At 36.6% G+C, this 15,798-nt stretch overlaps 1 protein-coding gene across 1 annotated transcript in view; it reads left to right on the forward strand.

Annotated features, from left to right (window-relative positions):
- SH3GLB1 (SH3-domain GRB2-like endophilin B1) overlaps positions 1-14,619 on the forward strand; it is a 20,604-nt gene extending 5,985 nt beyond the window's left edge. Inside the window, exons 5-8 of the mRNA XM_010290848.1 lie at positions 7,471-7,560; positions 8,112-8,212; positions 12,909-13,140; positions 14,148-14,619. Of these exons, the coding sequence (XP_010289150.1) occupies positions 7,471-7,560; positions 8,112-8,212; positions 12,909-13,140; positions 14,148-14,255 (531 nt within the window). The 3' untranslated portion in view covers positions 14,256-14,619. The remainder of the gene's footprint in view (positions 1-7,470; positions 7,561-8,111; positions 8,213-12,908; positions 13,141-14,147) is intronic.
- Positions 14,620-15,798: the final 1,179 nt, after the last annotated feature.

Raw genomic sequence — 15,798 nt, forward strand, 5'->3', positions numbered from 1 at the left:
TATAATATTATTTTCATAGCTATCTTTTGACTGCATTCCTGAAAGTGCATCAGTTAACGTGATAGTGATTTTTCCCATAAGGCTTAATGCAGTAGGGGTCATGGACACGGATGCCAAAGGAGTACAGACAATTTAAATACACAGGCCAGTGTACATCATGAAGAGGCAAAAGTGGGACTGTTGGATTTTGCTGGCTTTTCCAAATGGGTCGCTGTTCTGAAAGATTTTAGAAACAACATCTGGGTCTCAGAGCTTTGTAGATGAAGCACCTTGCATCTTTGGGATGGTGATCCTTCTAAAAAAACAACGTAATCTCTACCTGACAGTTCTGCTTCTGTGTCTCAATCCTCCATGTCAAGCACACAGTCCCTGTGTATTTAAATTGTCTTTATTTTTTAAGTTCATGCATGCATTTCCCCATATGTTATGTAAATTTTATGCAAAAAGTTACTTCTACTTGTCAAGCTTTCTTAATTTGTAAGACTAACAATGGAGAGCAGAGCAGGATTTTAGTTGGCTAGTAGTAGAGTTTGGAAGCAATGGGTAGTAAACTCTTCCTTTGCTTGGATTTGTTCAGAGTATTTTGGTTATTAACTTCCTTGTGGCATGGTACTTTCTAAAGCAGTAGAAAGACCATAAGGAAATTGTTCCCCTTGAGCCTAGTGTTAAAAGAAAGGCTCTATACTGGAGTTTTAGTTGCATCAACAGTGTAATTATCCAGAGCTTGGTGCTTGGACAAAATTATTGCCAGTTGCTGCTGCTACTACTTGACTGGTCTTAAATATTAATATAGCAAGTAATTCACAGTTTTATTCACAAATAATTTAGTGCTGGTAGAGCGTGAAACTCTAGGACTCTTACTTCACTACAATGTCAATACTTCAATTTTAATTACATTTTAACAGCAGTATGCATGTTTAAATAGTATTGGATTGTAGAATTCCCAGATAAGTTAAAAATTTGCATCTCTACGTTATCCTCTGCAATACAGAAATGAAGACTAACCCGGATATAGGTGTGATGCAAATGGTTCATATTCTGCTGGCTCACCTGTTTATGAAGGAAGATATCTGACAAACAGTGCTGAAGTGATAGGTTAGCAAAGTGTATTTGAGTTATGATGCAAACTTCTGTGTTTCACTACTTTCTTTGACAGGATAAAGTGATAAATTGCATCTACATTTGATGATTATTTATTATATGTTGTTATTTTCCATGCTATAAAAATATTTCATGTTTCATGAAATTACATTCTACCATGCTTACTCTACAACTGAAGTAGTGAAGTAGCTTAGATCAGTATAGAAAATGTAATTCTAAACAGTTTTATTTATCTATATTCAATTCATAGTCTTGCAGTACTTCGTGCCAATAATCTGTTCATCTGCTGTATTCACAGTGTTGTAACTTGCTTTTGTCTTTTATCTATGCACTTAAGCAACTAAACACCTCTCAGCCTGAAGAGAATAACATTATGGTAAATGTCTCTTACGTGCTCAACTTGCTGCATGTAAAATGGCTAAAGGTTTGTTGGCCTCCTGTGTTCATTTGTTTTCCTATCAAATGTTTCCTCTTGCTATCCATCTTATTTGGTCTTGTTTCAGGTGTTTTCCATTACAAACGGGGTTGGTATAGTGTACTAAACACACTAATGTCAGTAGAACATTAGGTGTTGTATCAGAATATTTCTGATAATCTGAAGTATATAGTATTCTAATTTCTGCGAGTTGATGAATGTAAACTTAGGATGCAAAAGAGTTGATGGGTTTTTTTAATCACTTCTGAAATTAATTTCACCCATTGGAGGGAAAGGAATTATTTCATTTCCCTATTTATTTAATACGAGTAGGAGTGAATTTTGTGAAATAGCCAGGAATATTTAGAAATTATTTCCTTCAAGCAATGTTTTACAGATAACTGAAACTGAATAATGTCACAGAAATTAGTGTCTTAACTTAGTGTACAGTATAGCCTAAAGGTGTTGCAAAGACTCCTTAAAGCAGCTGTCCTTAGCACTGTAATTGTGAAAGTGGGAAAGGAAGGGGTTAATTAATTATGTGCAACATAGACTGTGCTGTTCAGCCTGTCCTGGTTTGGGTCTTGGATCTGCACAGCATAGTGGGTCTCATCTCAGTGTTGCAGATTTCTCAGTCATGATCAGATAAAAGGGTGAATAAACTTTTTTGTTACAACGTGCTTCTGCAACTTCTGTGAACATTTCTTCCTACCAAAGTCCTGATTGTGTCATCTTTTTACAACTGCAGAAAATGAAGGTTAATGGAGAACTGCATTGCAAGAGGGAATTGGAACAGCAAGCTGAAGGAATTGGCTTCTAGAGTAAATTCCTTGCAGTTCTATGGTTTTGCTACTTTACTACTTGCTACTACTTCAATACTCAGTTTGAGATACCTCTGTAGCATTTTTCATTAAATTTAGGTTTCAATAAAAATGCTTGTGAAATAGGAAACAGGTAATGGAATTAGCAAGAGAAATCATTCATCTGTTTCAGTCTTTACTTAACGTGGTGTTAAACTGAGAATAGCTTTTCATAGTTTTCCAGTATTTTAACATACTGAAGTAACTTAAATTCCTCCATAAGATAATCTAGTTTGTCTGATTCATGTCATTTTCTAAGTAGTTAGGTCTTATGTTGTAATAGCTTATTTTAAATAGATTCATGTAACATAAGTTCTAGAAGTCATACACTCTTCAGTATCTAATTTATTTCACAGATGTAGTGCTGTCCATACTCACTGTAGTTTCATTGTGTATGAAGGCCTTTCGGCAGCTGATTTACAGCACTCCTCAAATTCCTGTGAAATTCTGAGGACAGGAAAGTAGTTAAAAGTCAAAGTATGGTTGCATATGGTATTAAAGTACCACCACTGTCTAAGTTTGTATGTTTTTATTTCCCTCCCTTAATGCTGACTAGATATGGGCTGAGGAAGTGACGAAAGTAAGTAAACAATTTAGAAATTGCAGAATTCTGAAACTATAACTTGTGCTGGTCTAATGTAATAAAGGATATTGCATGTTGTTGATTTCAGTCTAATGCTGGCAGCTTGGTGCATCACATTAGGATACACTGGTTCCCTCTAGGGCCTTTCAAACTCCAGTGGCAAACAGTGCCTGGGGCTTGTTTTATAGTAAGCTGTTTCTGGCTAACTGTCACTTAGTACCATATGATTCTCATGTGACAAGATAGAAGAACAACTACAGGACCTGTCTCTCAAAATTTACTGGTATGACATCATGTTAAAATTACCTCTTAAGAATGAGCTTATTTGGAAATTTTCAGAAACGTTGGGGTCTAGTAACCTAAACTGTCCTGAAAAACACTGATCTTCAACTTTTACCCAAAACATGGAACCGTAACTAAAATGGTGGAGTGTGTGCAAGAAACTCAGCAAAAATTCTGTTTAGGAGGGGTTTTCTTTTGTTCCTCGCCTTTCTCCCCATGTCATGAGAGAATGCTGTGCTTATCTTAAGCAACTGAAGTTAGGAGGTAGGCACATCTGAAAATTGCACCTGGACTGAAGGCTGGTTCGTAAATATAGCATTAGCCTTGGGGTTGGGGCTGCAGCCTTCTCTTGTCATGCCATCCCTTGCACAGGGACGAACTTGGAGGAGCTAACGGAGTGTTAGGCGATAGCTGCTCCAGTGCCGTGAGAAGGGCAGTTCTCAGGCTCACTGGCTCTGACAGCGGTATTGGGAACAGGCTGTGAGAAGCTGTGCTAATAGTTAAAGGGGAATTTCTTAGGGGATTTCTGTGGAGGAGGGGAAATAAAAATTCAGTGTAGCAATAGAAAGAAAGGGTAGCTGGAGGTCAGGGGCTTTGGAGTATGTTTTTTAAAGGGGGACTAGATAGGCAGCTGTGGAAGGTGTAGGGAGTTGCTGTTAGAAGCTGGGGTATGGAGCTCTGGGTGAAATCTTGGGGGTTGTGAGAGAAAGTAAATGAAGGCTTTTTCTGTTCCAACTTCCTGTGAATTAGGTGCAAATGGGAGTATATGTGCAGAGTGTAAGGTGAGAGTTTAGGGAGAAGAAGGAGTTTAGAGACTGAAATGTAAAAGAAGGGTTAGGCCAACTTTGATCACCAAAGTTTGAGAATTATTTTACTAGTTCAGCAAAGTAACAGTGTGGAAGCAGGAAACCTGTTTGCTGGAGTACTTGGTACTATTTTGGGGAAAAAGATAGTAGGGGAGCAGTACTGCTGTAACGAAAACTGATCTTGAAGCTGAAGACAATGATGAATAAAACTATTTGCTTTTCAGAGATGATGACAAGCAACTTTAAGGACAGTGAAATCTAACAGACTGTCTCGGAGAGAAAAAGAAATAATACAAAGTGCTTAACCTCCTGCATAAAGGAGACTAAAAGCTTTAAATTTTGTAATAAATTATGTAATTCAAGGTTTCCTTTCTTTATTAAGCATGTAAAAGGCAAAGACTAATGAGAAGAAGCTACAACACGTATGTTCTGCTAAAGGAACAGTAATCCGTCCAGGTTTCTAAAGGCAATCTGTCCTTCAGTGTTTGAAAGTTGGAGGAAGAAATTCATAAATGTTTTCACTTTACATCTAAGAAGCTTCCCAATACGTATTTCAGACTGTACAGTAATCTCTGGGTCAATTACAGTTTTTTTTTTCAGTTAGAACAAAAGATCTGTATGGTGTCAATGACAAACTTTCTTCAGTTTAACTTCCCCTCTGAAATGTGGAATTAAGAGGATATTAAATACTGTACTATAATATACGTGGGGTAGGTACTGATGTTACACACTTCATAAACATATGAATTTTGTTAGGAGTCTTCTGAGGTGTCTGGTGTAGTCAATGAAAAGAGCAGAGGCTTTTAGCGTGTGTTCAGCACACTGAGGTTAGACTGGTTTGGAGCATCAAGAGGAGCTCCTGTCTGACCACAAAGGGGACAAGGGGGCCCAGCTATATTGGGTAGCATGAATGTATCCATTGTTACTGTTTTACTAATAGTGTGTCTAATAAAACAACATTAGGAAGGTGATTTTATTTCCTATGCTCTTACGATTGTGTGTTATCCCTTAGCTACAGGATTGCACAGTATTTCTGAGAGGTCATATATTCTTAGGTGAAATTTGGTGAGATTATGAATTTCTGAATATTCATGTTCAGAAACTGGGTTCATGTTCTGAACTTGGGGACCGAGTACTGTTTTGAGGGATCTTCATGGGAGATACCTGGTGAGGTGTTCTAAAAGCAAAATATGACTGCAGCTGGGGGTCACTGGAAAGCTTAGGCTTATATTTTGAGCTCTTCATTCTGTTCAGAAACAAAGGTGATCAGGCCATAAGCTTCCCAGCTTGAAGGTCAGCTGTTTTCCACATTTACCACAAGGTGTGGAATAGATACATGTCCTGTTCCTGTTCACTTAGTAGTACTGAAAATAGGGATGAGGCAATAAACACATCACCACGTAATTCAGTTTATGTAAATCTCTACAAAACCAGTACGTTGGGCTTTTGTGAAGCAATGTATTTAATGTCACTCTGTACTAGCTAAGTTACCACATTACTCACTTTGCCTTTTCTTGTAGAAACCAGTTGATTTGCTAAAATATTGTTGAAATAAATAGAATTATTCTGATGGATATTTCCCCTTCTTATAAGTTCCTGTTCTCATATATTTACTTACCTGGCAGGAAGAAAGAAACACATTAGTAACTGCTGAATTCAGAGAAGCAGGAAACTAGACTATTTATCTCCAGATGGATTACCTATGATTTTTGGTGTGTGTTGTTTTTGGTTTTTTTTGTTTGTTGTTTTTTTTTTTTAAGGAAATGAAGATGTTGCTAATAGAGAACGGAATGCTTTTCTTCCTCTCTTGGCTATCAGATTTGCTTTTTTCCCCTGTTTGTTCTTGCATTTCTCTCAGGGACACCCAGATGGATTTCACTGATATCAATACTGATTTAATAGGAAAATTCCAAGCAAAGATTCTTGCCTCAACAAACTTCGAAAACTTAATTAGTTTGTAACTCGATACATATACTGCTATGTCAGTTTTAAGTAAGAAACACACAGCACTCTATAGCTGCTTCCTCACTGTTTAATTAATGTGTAAGTCTTCCCAGCTGCAGTGACTTCACATGAAAAACATTTCTTGGGTAACTGCATCATTCTTCTGTGCTCATTTCTGAGATTAAGGTCCTTCCATGCAACTTCTTATATTGATTAACATTAGTGGAATGCAAGAGCAGAATGTTTGCAAACACGTAAAATCCTTTTGAAACCAATGTTTTATCAGTATCACCTCATTAAGTTTCCTGAAAATATCTCTCCTTACTCTGTTTTGTTGAGAACAGTAACTGCTGTATCTTGCATTTAATGCAGATTTTTGCCTTTGGGTTTGTTTTTAGAAACAAGGTACTAAATGCATATAAATATTGAGGCAAGATAATCCAGATTCCAGGTTGAGGACATTCTGTCTTGGAACAGTAAATCTTAGATATTACAAGACATATTTTTAGGCATTTGTGTGTTTTGAGCAGTGTCCTTTTTATTCCCCCCACCAATACTCTAAAGTAATTGTGACTTGTGCTTGGTGGGAGTCCTTTAAAACTGCTATAACACTGTTATCATTATCAGCAATTTTTACATAAGTTATGTAACAAGGAACAGATTTTAATTGGAATTATTTAAATATGGAAGTTAAATCCAGTCATTTTAATAGAAATTTTACTCTAATTGAAGTTAGAACATTTGCTAGAGTTTGGATTTATTTATTTTGAAAGACACTTCAATTACAAACCCCAGAAATAGTTGTAGTAGCTTGGTAGCCAGTATGAGACATTAATTTATGAAATACCCTGTTAAAACTTACCATCAAAGATTTATGTACAGCTGATTGCCATGCAGTTACCTGACAAAAATAATGTGAGGTTATACTAGTATCCACTGAATTTAACTTCAGTTTCCCGTTAACCTTGAGGATGCAGGAGCTTTCGTTTTTATCCTTTCAACTCCACTTCCCATTCATCAGATCAACTGATTGTTGAAACCATGAAAACATCCTAAATTATTTTGTCAGAGCCTTGCTAACTTGAAGTATGGAAAAAAATTACATTGTCCTTGGCTGCCACTGCTGTGCTGGCAGAACCCTGGTGCAGACACTGTTATGCCAATGAACATGTGGTTTGTTATTGGGAGAAGTGGGGTAATACTGCTGGTGGAAAAACGCCTTCTTTTTGCATGCATTGACTCTGTGGTAGGTGTCTGATGATAAAGCTGTTGTGTATAGAGAGCCTCAACATTTCTGAACCTGAAACGCAATTACTCTTTTTGCCTAGTAAAGATCTGCAAAGAAAAAACATGTTTCAAATACCTAAGTTTGTGATTAATGCATTTTTGTGAGTAGCTCTGAATGAAATGGAACTGTTGCAGTTGGAAGGTGTAACAGAGTGCATGGTACAAATACCTAATGTGCATCCTTACTTTTAGTCTGAACAGGAAGTACGAATTACTCAGAGTGAATTTGACCGTCAAGCAGAGATTACCAGACTTCTGCTGGAAGGAATCAGCAGCACACATGTGAGTACCCAAGTGGGGTACATGGGGAAGGTCAAAATCGGGGCACTTTCTAAAAGTAACTACACTAAGCTGCTTGGGAACTTTGGGCTACAGGTTTTCACTTTAATGCCTTAAAGCATCAAACAGCTGTGGATTCTTTATTTTTTTAATTCTAGTTTAGTATCCACAGAATTTAACTTTAGTTTCCCATTAACCTTGAGGATGCAGGAGCTTTCATTTTTATCCTTTCAACTCAACTTCCCGTTCATCAGATCAACTGAGTGTTGAAACCACAAAAACATGCTAAAATATTCTGTTATAGAAAAAATATAGGTAAATGGCATGATGCTTGTACAGCACCTACTTTTTGTGCTCAAATATGTTAATTTTTGTGACATTTTATCCCAGTTACCTGGTAAATCCAGGCACTATGCCTATGTGGCATAAAGCCCTATGTGCCAAAAAGCCCTATGTGCCAATCTTGGCCTTAGCACCTGATCAGAAGACCAGTCTTTCTAATGCAGCGTAGTACTTTTACAGACTAAAGACTTGAACTCTTTGCTGTGTTGTAGGCACATCACCTTCGCTGTCTGAATGATTTTGTTGAAGCTCAGATGACCTATTATGCGCAATGTTACCAGTATATGTTGGATCTCCAGAAACAACTTGGAAGGTAGTAACAATATAAGAACTTCAGGAGAAAAACAGGTTTTTCTAAGTGCTTATGAATAGTAGGAAAACTTAATTGATATAACAGTGGTGAACACACAGGCATGCTGGACTGAAAGGAAATATATCTGTTCTCAGGTAATTAATATGTAATGACCCTGGTGCAGCTATTTCCCTAAGCCTACACACAGCTCTAATGCCTTCTGAGGGTTGATTTACTGAGATTTTGTATAATTTCTAATTGAGGAAGGTGAGCCCATGGTAACCTCATTTAATGGCACAAAAAAGAATCTCTAGAGACTTACTTGTAATCATTCAGTTGTCTTATGCTTCGTGCTACAAAGATGCTATGCAATGTGGGAAAAGTTTTTGTACTGCACATAAATTCCTGTTGTCACTTAATTTGCTACAGGGCACTACCTGATTCTCATTGAAACTGCATTCTCCACTGTTAAGTGAATTGCCAGCATAGATATTGTATCTAGGGAGAAATGGACTTCATAATATCTGTAATCAGTAATCCAACGCACTCACGGTGGAATGAGCAATTTTGTCTAGTTTTACTGTTTATGTTTTTTTCATGACAAGGAAGTAAAAATAAAAGTGTTCTTGAGTCTTATCCTTTTCCTGACTTGCAACTTCCTGTGGTGGTTGATTTCCTTTCCTTAGTTTGTTTGAATGGGTAGTTTTAAAGACTTTTAAAAAGCTATGTCTTTAAAGTTACATTCCATTGAAAGAAGTATCCAACTGTAAAATTTGGTAGCACATAAATGCAAGTTGTAGAATTGAAAGTTTGAAAATAAACATTTACTGGATTACGGACAAGTGCCTCAACTTAGAAATTAAGTGAAGTATATTTACACAACTTTTTTGAGAGGATGTTTTTAAAATCTGTACTCTTATCCTAGTATATTTACCAAACAGGAAGCTTTAAGCATAATACCCTTAACCTAAGGAAGAACATACGTCTCTTTAAAATTGTTTGCTTTAGGATGTATAACATGTCCAGAACAGCTGTCTGTGTTTGAAATTTATGTAAACTGCTACCAGGTATAAAAAAGATTATTTGAAGAAAATACTGCCTTTAGGAAAACAGAAGAATGTATATTTATGTGGCTATGGTCTGATTAGTATTTCTTATAAAATTACTATGACTGCTAGAAGACTAGAAGCATGGAAGCAAAATCCTAAATGCCTCAAGCAGCCAATGAAGTTCCTCTGCCTATGTAGATTAAAACAGTAATGTTATTAAATCTTGGGCATGTCCTTCCTTGTGCAAGAAAGTCCCACTGAACTACAATGGAGAGCACTGGGACAGGGTCTCAAGTTGTGCTTCTTGTTTTGTAAGAGTTCCTCAGTTTATAGGCAAATGGTGCATAGCACTTGCATTAAATAAACAGATGAGCAGGATATGGGTAGTCTTCCTATGTTAACTGTGGGCTGATACAGTACCAAATAAATAGCTTGGGCAGCTCAGCTGGATATTTGTTGCATTTACCAGCGCTCCATTGGTTAACAAGGGACATATAGTGCTGAGTTACACATGCTCTTTTCTCACATCTAAGGATGACATTGTGCTGTAGTCTCATATGAAAGCCAAGAGCTGTCAGGGACTTAATTTTTGTTTTGAGATCATTGATGAACCAAAGGTGTTCAAACTCTAAGTAAGATAGTTTGTTGCTCCTCCTGGTTCTCTGAGTAGGTATCTGTTTTATGTTTTACCTTGGTCAGAATCTGGGGCGTAAACTGTAACCCAGTTCACATTGAGACTATTCAAATTCCAAAGCTGAGCACTGATTTCCCTGATATACTCTCCAGAGTCAGCTGTAGGGAAGGTGCGGGGAAAACTTCTGCTCAGTTCTTTTTACATAGATAGACATGGTTTTATGGATGCTTCTCTTCAACCAGCAGCAGCTGTTTATCCCTCTACTGCCTCCCCCTCCTGTGGGGATGCTTAATGAATGAAGTCTCCCAGGTTAAAAGAAATCTCTGTTCTTTTTTTTTTAGTTCCTGAGATTGAACTAAATAAATCTATTTGAAATATCCTGATACTGTCTACTTTTTTTTTTCTTGCTGATAACTGCTTTTGAATTTTCTCAGCTTCCCTGACAGTCAAGCCTAAGCTGTGGTGTCATTATTTTTTCAAATTACACGTTACTAGTCCCCTAACTCTACAAGCTGTGAAACTCCTGCTACTCAAGTGTTCAAAAAAATCCCAGACAGCCTCTGTATAGATTAAGCTTTCCAGTAACATGCCTACATATGGCTTTGCAAAAAGAGTGAGACTTAATGCTTTACTGATTGACAGAGTGGTTATAAAGCTTTGGCTTTTTTCTCCACTAGTTCAAAGGGTCACTGGTTTGTGCAGCTGAGCAGAATGATTTACAAGTAATTACTGTGTTAACAGAGAACAGGTTTAGAAGTATACTAAACAGTAATTTAGCAATATTGAAACAGCTGATTGTCATTTAAAATTAAATCCCTCTGAATGCCAACTACTCAATAAACACATCATGAGGCACAGCTGAGTGATCCCTAGAAAACTGTGGGGTCTAGCTTTTCCTCCCTTTGTTCTGTTCATTTGATTTGCTCAGGGAACATGGTGAACTGGTTTGAAAAACTAATCTGGCAAATTAAAAAAAAAAAAAAAATTGGTGGAGTTGCAATCTCTTCTTGGTGAGTTGAACCAGCTCTTTATGATCAAATGAGGTCAAGGTAAGCTAGAGGGGGAAGTGGGACTTCCTCCTTTTGATGGTGGTAAACTGCTAACTGAACTCACAACAGTCTCCTGAAAGTCCACCCAATTTTTTATATGCAATTCAGTCTAACTGTAAAGGGGCTAGTTCTGTCCTTCACAATATACTCTTGCTGTTTGCCTTCAGTCAGATGTAACAATTGCATGACTGCAAGGTGAATGTGTTTTAACAAGCTGTTCTGATGGAAAGTTAGGAATCTTCTTGATTTTTGTTAGATTGTTGGATCAACTCAAAAGCAATATATTGCTAGATCTGACTCAAAGGACAGAGAATGAACATTTGTGCAATAAAGGGGTAGAGGAATGGGTCAGCCCTGTCTGGTGGCAGTGTAAATTACCAGATTAAGTATAGTGTGAAACTGTAAACTTGTGTGCAGTACTGCTGCAGCTGGTACATATTTGAGCTAATTCCACCTATGTTCATGCTCACACAATCAAAAAATTAGTCACTATGTTGATAGATTTCGCTTTCACCTGCATCAGCTCCCTAAACCAGCTCTTATGATTATATGAGCACCAATAATGCTGCAGATATGGGTGTAGGAATACACTGATCTTGATTTATGTAGTTAAAGTTGCCACTGAACTGCATCTTAAAGAACAACTTAACTGGGGAGCATAGGTGGGAAGGGATGAGATGAGACTGTGTTCTGACAGGTTCATACACACAATATAAATAGATCTTCATTACGTCAAAAGAGTAGGCAAAAAAAAATTAATATGTTCATATCCTAGATGTTAATGAAAAAGCATCTCTGTAGAAGGACTGATGATGAAAGTTATGTGTGGGAACTGACTGATGAGTTGATGTGTAGGTCAAAAGAATGGAAGGAAATGCAGCTGCAGTTCCACATCATCCTGACTCAGTCCGATTCCTACTTGCTGACCCTTTTTCACTGCATCAGCTCTGCCACTTGTCAAAACCTTCATTGACCTTCTTTTAAGATAGAATCGGATGAGTGTTGGAACAAAGGAATGCAGCAAAGGGACAAAGAATTACTACATCAACGTAATAAGTTTAGTCTGCTGTGGAACTGCTTCCCAGTTTGTAGGGCAGAATGATGTGAAACAGTCTCACAGCTCATCGTTGCCCCCCGTGCTGTGCTATTCCCTCAATCCCACTGCCCTGAAATCTCTTGCTTCTTTGCTGTCCTTCTACTTTTCAGCCATGTTATTCTGTCCTTTCCCTTGTATCTGCTCTGGCTCTCATCACATTTTTTGTGATTCAGCTCATTAACTTAGTAGAAGATTTTACACTTTTTTTTTTTTCCCAGGCAGGTTAATGAGTTGAATTGGCTTCATGGAAGGGTCTGGCAAGTGCTGCAGCTGGCACAGAACAAGCAGCAGCCTAGAAAGGAAGGCCTTAAGTCGATAAATTCATCTTTAGCGTAAAAAATATTTTTGTTTACTGCATGCAGTTAGCTGAATTAATGAACTCATTTAGATTACAAAAATAGTTGTGTGTGGTTTTTTCTTCTTTCAGAGGGAGGCTATGTTTTTAACCTGCATTATGTTTCCCTGATCTGGCTCACCAGCACAGTCTTCTGTGTAGCCACATAACTGAGGAATCAGCAGGAGGAGGTGGAGGCTACTTTTACTGACAGAGCTGTGAAAAAAAAAGGTTTATTAAAATACAGTGTGAATTAAGTCTGAAAAAGCTTTCCTGTTTTTTTTTTTCTTTTCTTTAAGAGGCAATTACCAAGTTCTTTTTTAAGGTAGCAGTATTTCTTTTAAAGTATATTGGTTTGATTTATACTATAGGTCAGGCACAAGTATCTTTATTTGGATTTATACAAATATCAGTGCTATTCTATTACTGCTGTCTACTGGTGCTTATTCTGTAGCTGATAAAAGTAAGAATGCTAATTTAGGTGTGGAGGCATGTATAACTCCCCATGTAGAACTGATTCACTCAGAAGTCTTTTTGTTTTGTTTTCTCCCACAGCTTTCCATCTACTTTCCTCTCGAACAATAATCAGTCTTCTTCAACTCCTGTGCAGAATGTTTCTACTCCCTCAGTCTTGGCCTCAGCCTCTGCTTCGTTGCCTTCAGTAAGCAATTCAATAGTTACTTCAGGCATCAGTGAACTGAAGTCATCAAGTGGCAGCAGGAAAGCTAGAGTTCTCTATGATTACGATGCTGCAAATAGCAGTGAATTATCACTACTTGCAGATGAGGTAAGAGTTTTCTGTGTACCTTGATCATTTAAAAGTAAAATCAGAATTATTGTGACTAATTATATAGCCAGTTAATATGTGCTACATTAAAAAATCTGTGTAGTTGATTTTTTAAATTAAACTTCAGTAGTACTCTTAGAGCATTTTCCTGTACCTATATACCCTGAAATTCTATAGTGAAAGTTAACATTTGTTACACCATCTTAGCTTGCAAGAACGTTTGCTAGATAATCAAGATGTAATTCTGCTGTCTTCTTTTCACCACACCTTTAGCACTGTTACCAGTACAATTAGTCTTTCAAACATTAAATATTGCAATTTGGGAAGAATATGAAAATACAACCACTTCTTGTTTTGATGGTGGTGGTTGTGCTGTGTTTATTCCTGTTCCAATTCAATTGCACTCTTAAGTCAGAGAGTCTGTACAAAGCAGGCAGAGATACACAATGAGGTAGGGTGCTGGAACAGAGTTCCACCTAGTAATGTGACTATAGCTTAACCCTGAAGAAAAGTGTTCACAAAAAATTTTTCAGACTTTCTTTTTTTTTAAATGTACATTACTTAAATATTTCTATTTGACTTTTTTCTTATCTAGACAGTGACTTAGAAACTGTGGCCTAAGATTTTCTGTTAAGATCAACACCATCTGTCTTTCTGTCATGCACTTGAAGATCCAACGAACTTTCATTTAGATTGAGTGTTAAAGTTGATGGCGATATACAAGATTTATAGATTAAAAAAATAATAGAAAAGAAACCGTTATGAATAGATCTTCATCAGAAAAAAAAAAAAAAAGGACTTTAAAATATGCTACTATAGCTACTTCTTTTCCATGGACCAGTGAAAATAATTTTTATGAGCACTGGATCATGTTCCATGGATGCTCATATTAAATGCTCTATTTAACTTGGTTAATCTCAGTTTTAAGTTCTTGGAAATCACATGAGGGTAGACTGTATTTTTTTCCAGGCAAGGAAAGGTTATAATAATGTGTTTCTGTTTTTTAGGTGATAACAGTGTACAGTATTCCTGGCATGGATTCAGACTGGCTGATGGGTGAAAGGGGAAATCAGAAAGGCAAAGTGCCTATTACTTACTTAGAACTGCTAAACTAGATGGTTGGCCTGAATAAAGACTGTCAATTATGGTGACACCATATTTATATACAATTAATGTTATGTAAGCAGGTTTAAGTGTCTTCCATGTTAATTGTCTTGAGGGACAAATACCAGCCATTACAAACTGGCTTTTCTGCCAGCATGGTTGCAAAATACTCTATTCAAACATAATCTGTTTAAAACTTTTACTTCATGTGCCAAGAACATGTTTCCTACAGATTTGTTTCTACTGAAGTTTTCACTAATACAAGCTTCTACTTTTGAGTAATCTAGATTGAAAGCAGGAGGTACTGTTTTCTACTGAAATTTTTCATTAATGGCAAAGCTTTTCTTCACATAAAATAAACTTATTGTGAACTGATGCAGGTGTAATGCACGTTATTTGAATAATACCAAAACCAAACATGAAACATAAACCTTAAAGAAGTCTATATGGTTCTGTTCCCAGCGCTTGTGGAGTACAAATGTGCTGAGGCTTATATGGCTATCTGCTGAGTAACTTGTGCATTTAATCACTTTTGAGAAATGAAAATGTGTTTTTTTCCTCTCTGTTGAAAATGTAAGGCAAATTGCTACTATGTTGAGATTTTAAACTGCACCTAGGTGGATTGAGACAAGCTAGTGACATATGTTGACTTGTTTTTAATCTTGCCTTGTATTTTTTTCCCTTTAATTGCTTTCCAGAAAAGAGGCTAATTCAGTTTGATTAGTAATTAAGATTCTTTCAATCAGCTTTTATGTTAAATTAAGCACTGCATTTTGCTAACCAAATATGCACTATCTCTCCACATTTAAATAGTTCTATAGATGAGCATACATTTGTTCAGGTGATAGGTTTTAATGAAAATCTGCATTCATAATTCTTATGCAACAGTTTATTGTCATGTTCTAATTGGATTCAATTAGTGTTACACTTTTTTGTTTTACAAGAGAACCTCCTTTAAATATGTAGGGAGGAAAAAAATGTCTTGAACCTAAAAATGGCTTTAACAAAGGTATTATTACTTGCAAATAACATTACTTTTTCCTAAACATCGCACCCTTTAATGTTTCATAAATAGCAGAATTTTAAGGCTGTACAAAGATTCAAAAGGATAGGTTGAGGAGAATGGTTTTTTTTGTATTTTTTTTAAGTTCAAGTATATTTAATTAATTGGGTTGGACTGGTTGAAGGAAATTCCTTCCATTGAGAAAGAAATTATTCTCCTTGCAGAAGATGCAACATTGACAGAAGTCCACTTTAGCTCTCAAGGGAACAGTGGTACCAAGTGCTTAGCTAACTGCTTCTCATCAGCAACTTTGTTTGCACTGACAGTTCTTTAAAGAATTTTTAAACATTGTCATTGCAAACGTGTAGTGATGAAAGTTTCAGTGATACAGGTTACTTCAGTGGGATCAATAAAATTGTGTTCATTTAGGAGATGTGGTTGTTTAATTAAAAAATGATGATTTTTATTTTGAATTGCATTTCCAGAAATAGTCTCTCATTTTTAGAGTGCAGAGGTTATGTTAAAACAAATGCATTGAGTTGGTTCATCAA

This window comes from Phaethon lepturus, unplaced genomic scaffold, assembly GCF_000687285.1.
Source record: "Phaethon lepturus isolate BGI_N335 unplaced genomic scaffold, ASM68728v1 scaffold13777, whole genome shotgun sequence".
Lineage (NCBI taxonomy): Eukaryota > Metazoa > Chordata > Aves > Phaethontiformes > Phaethontidae > Phaethon > Phaethon lepturus.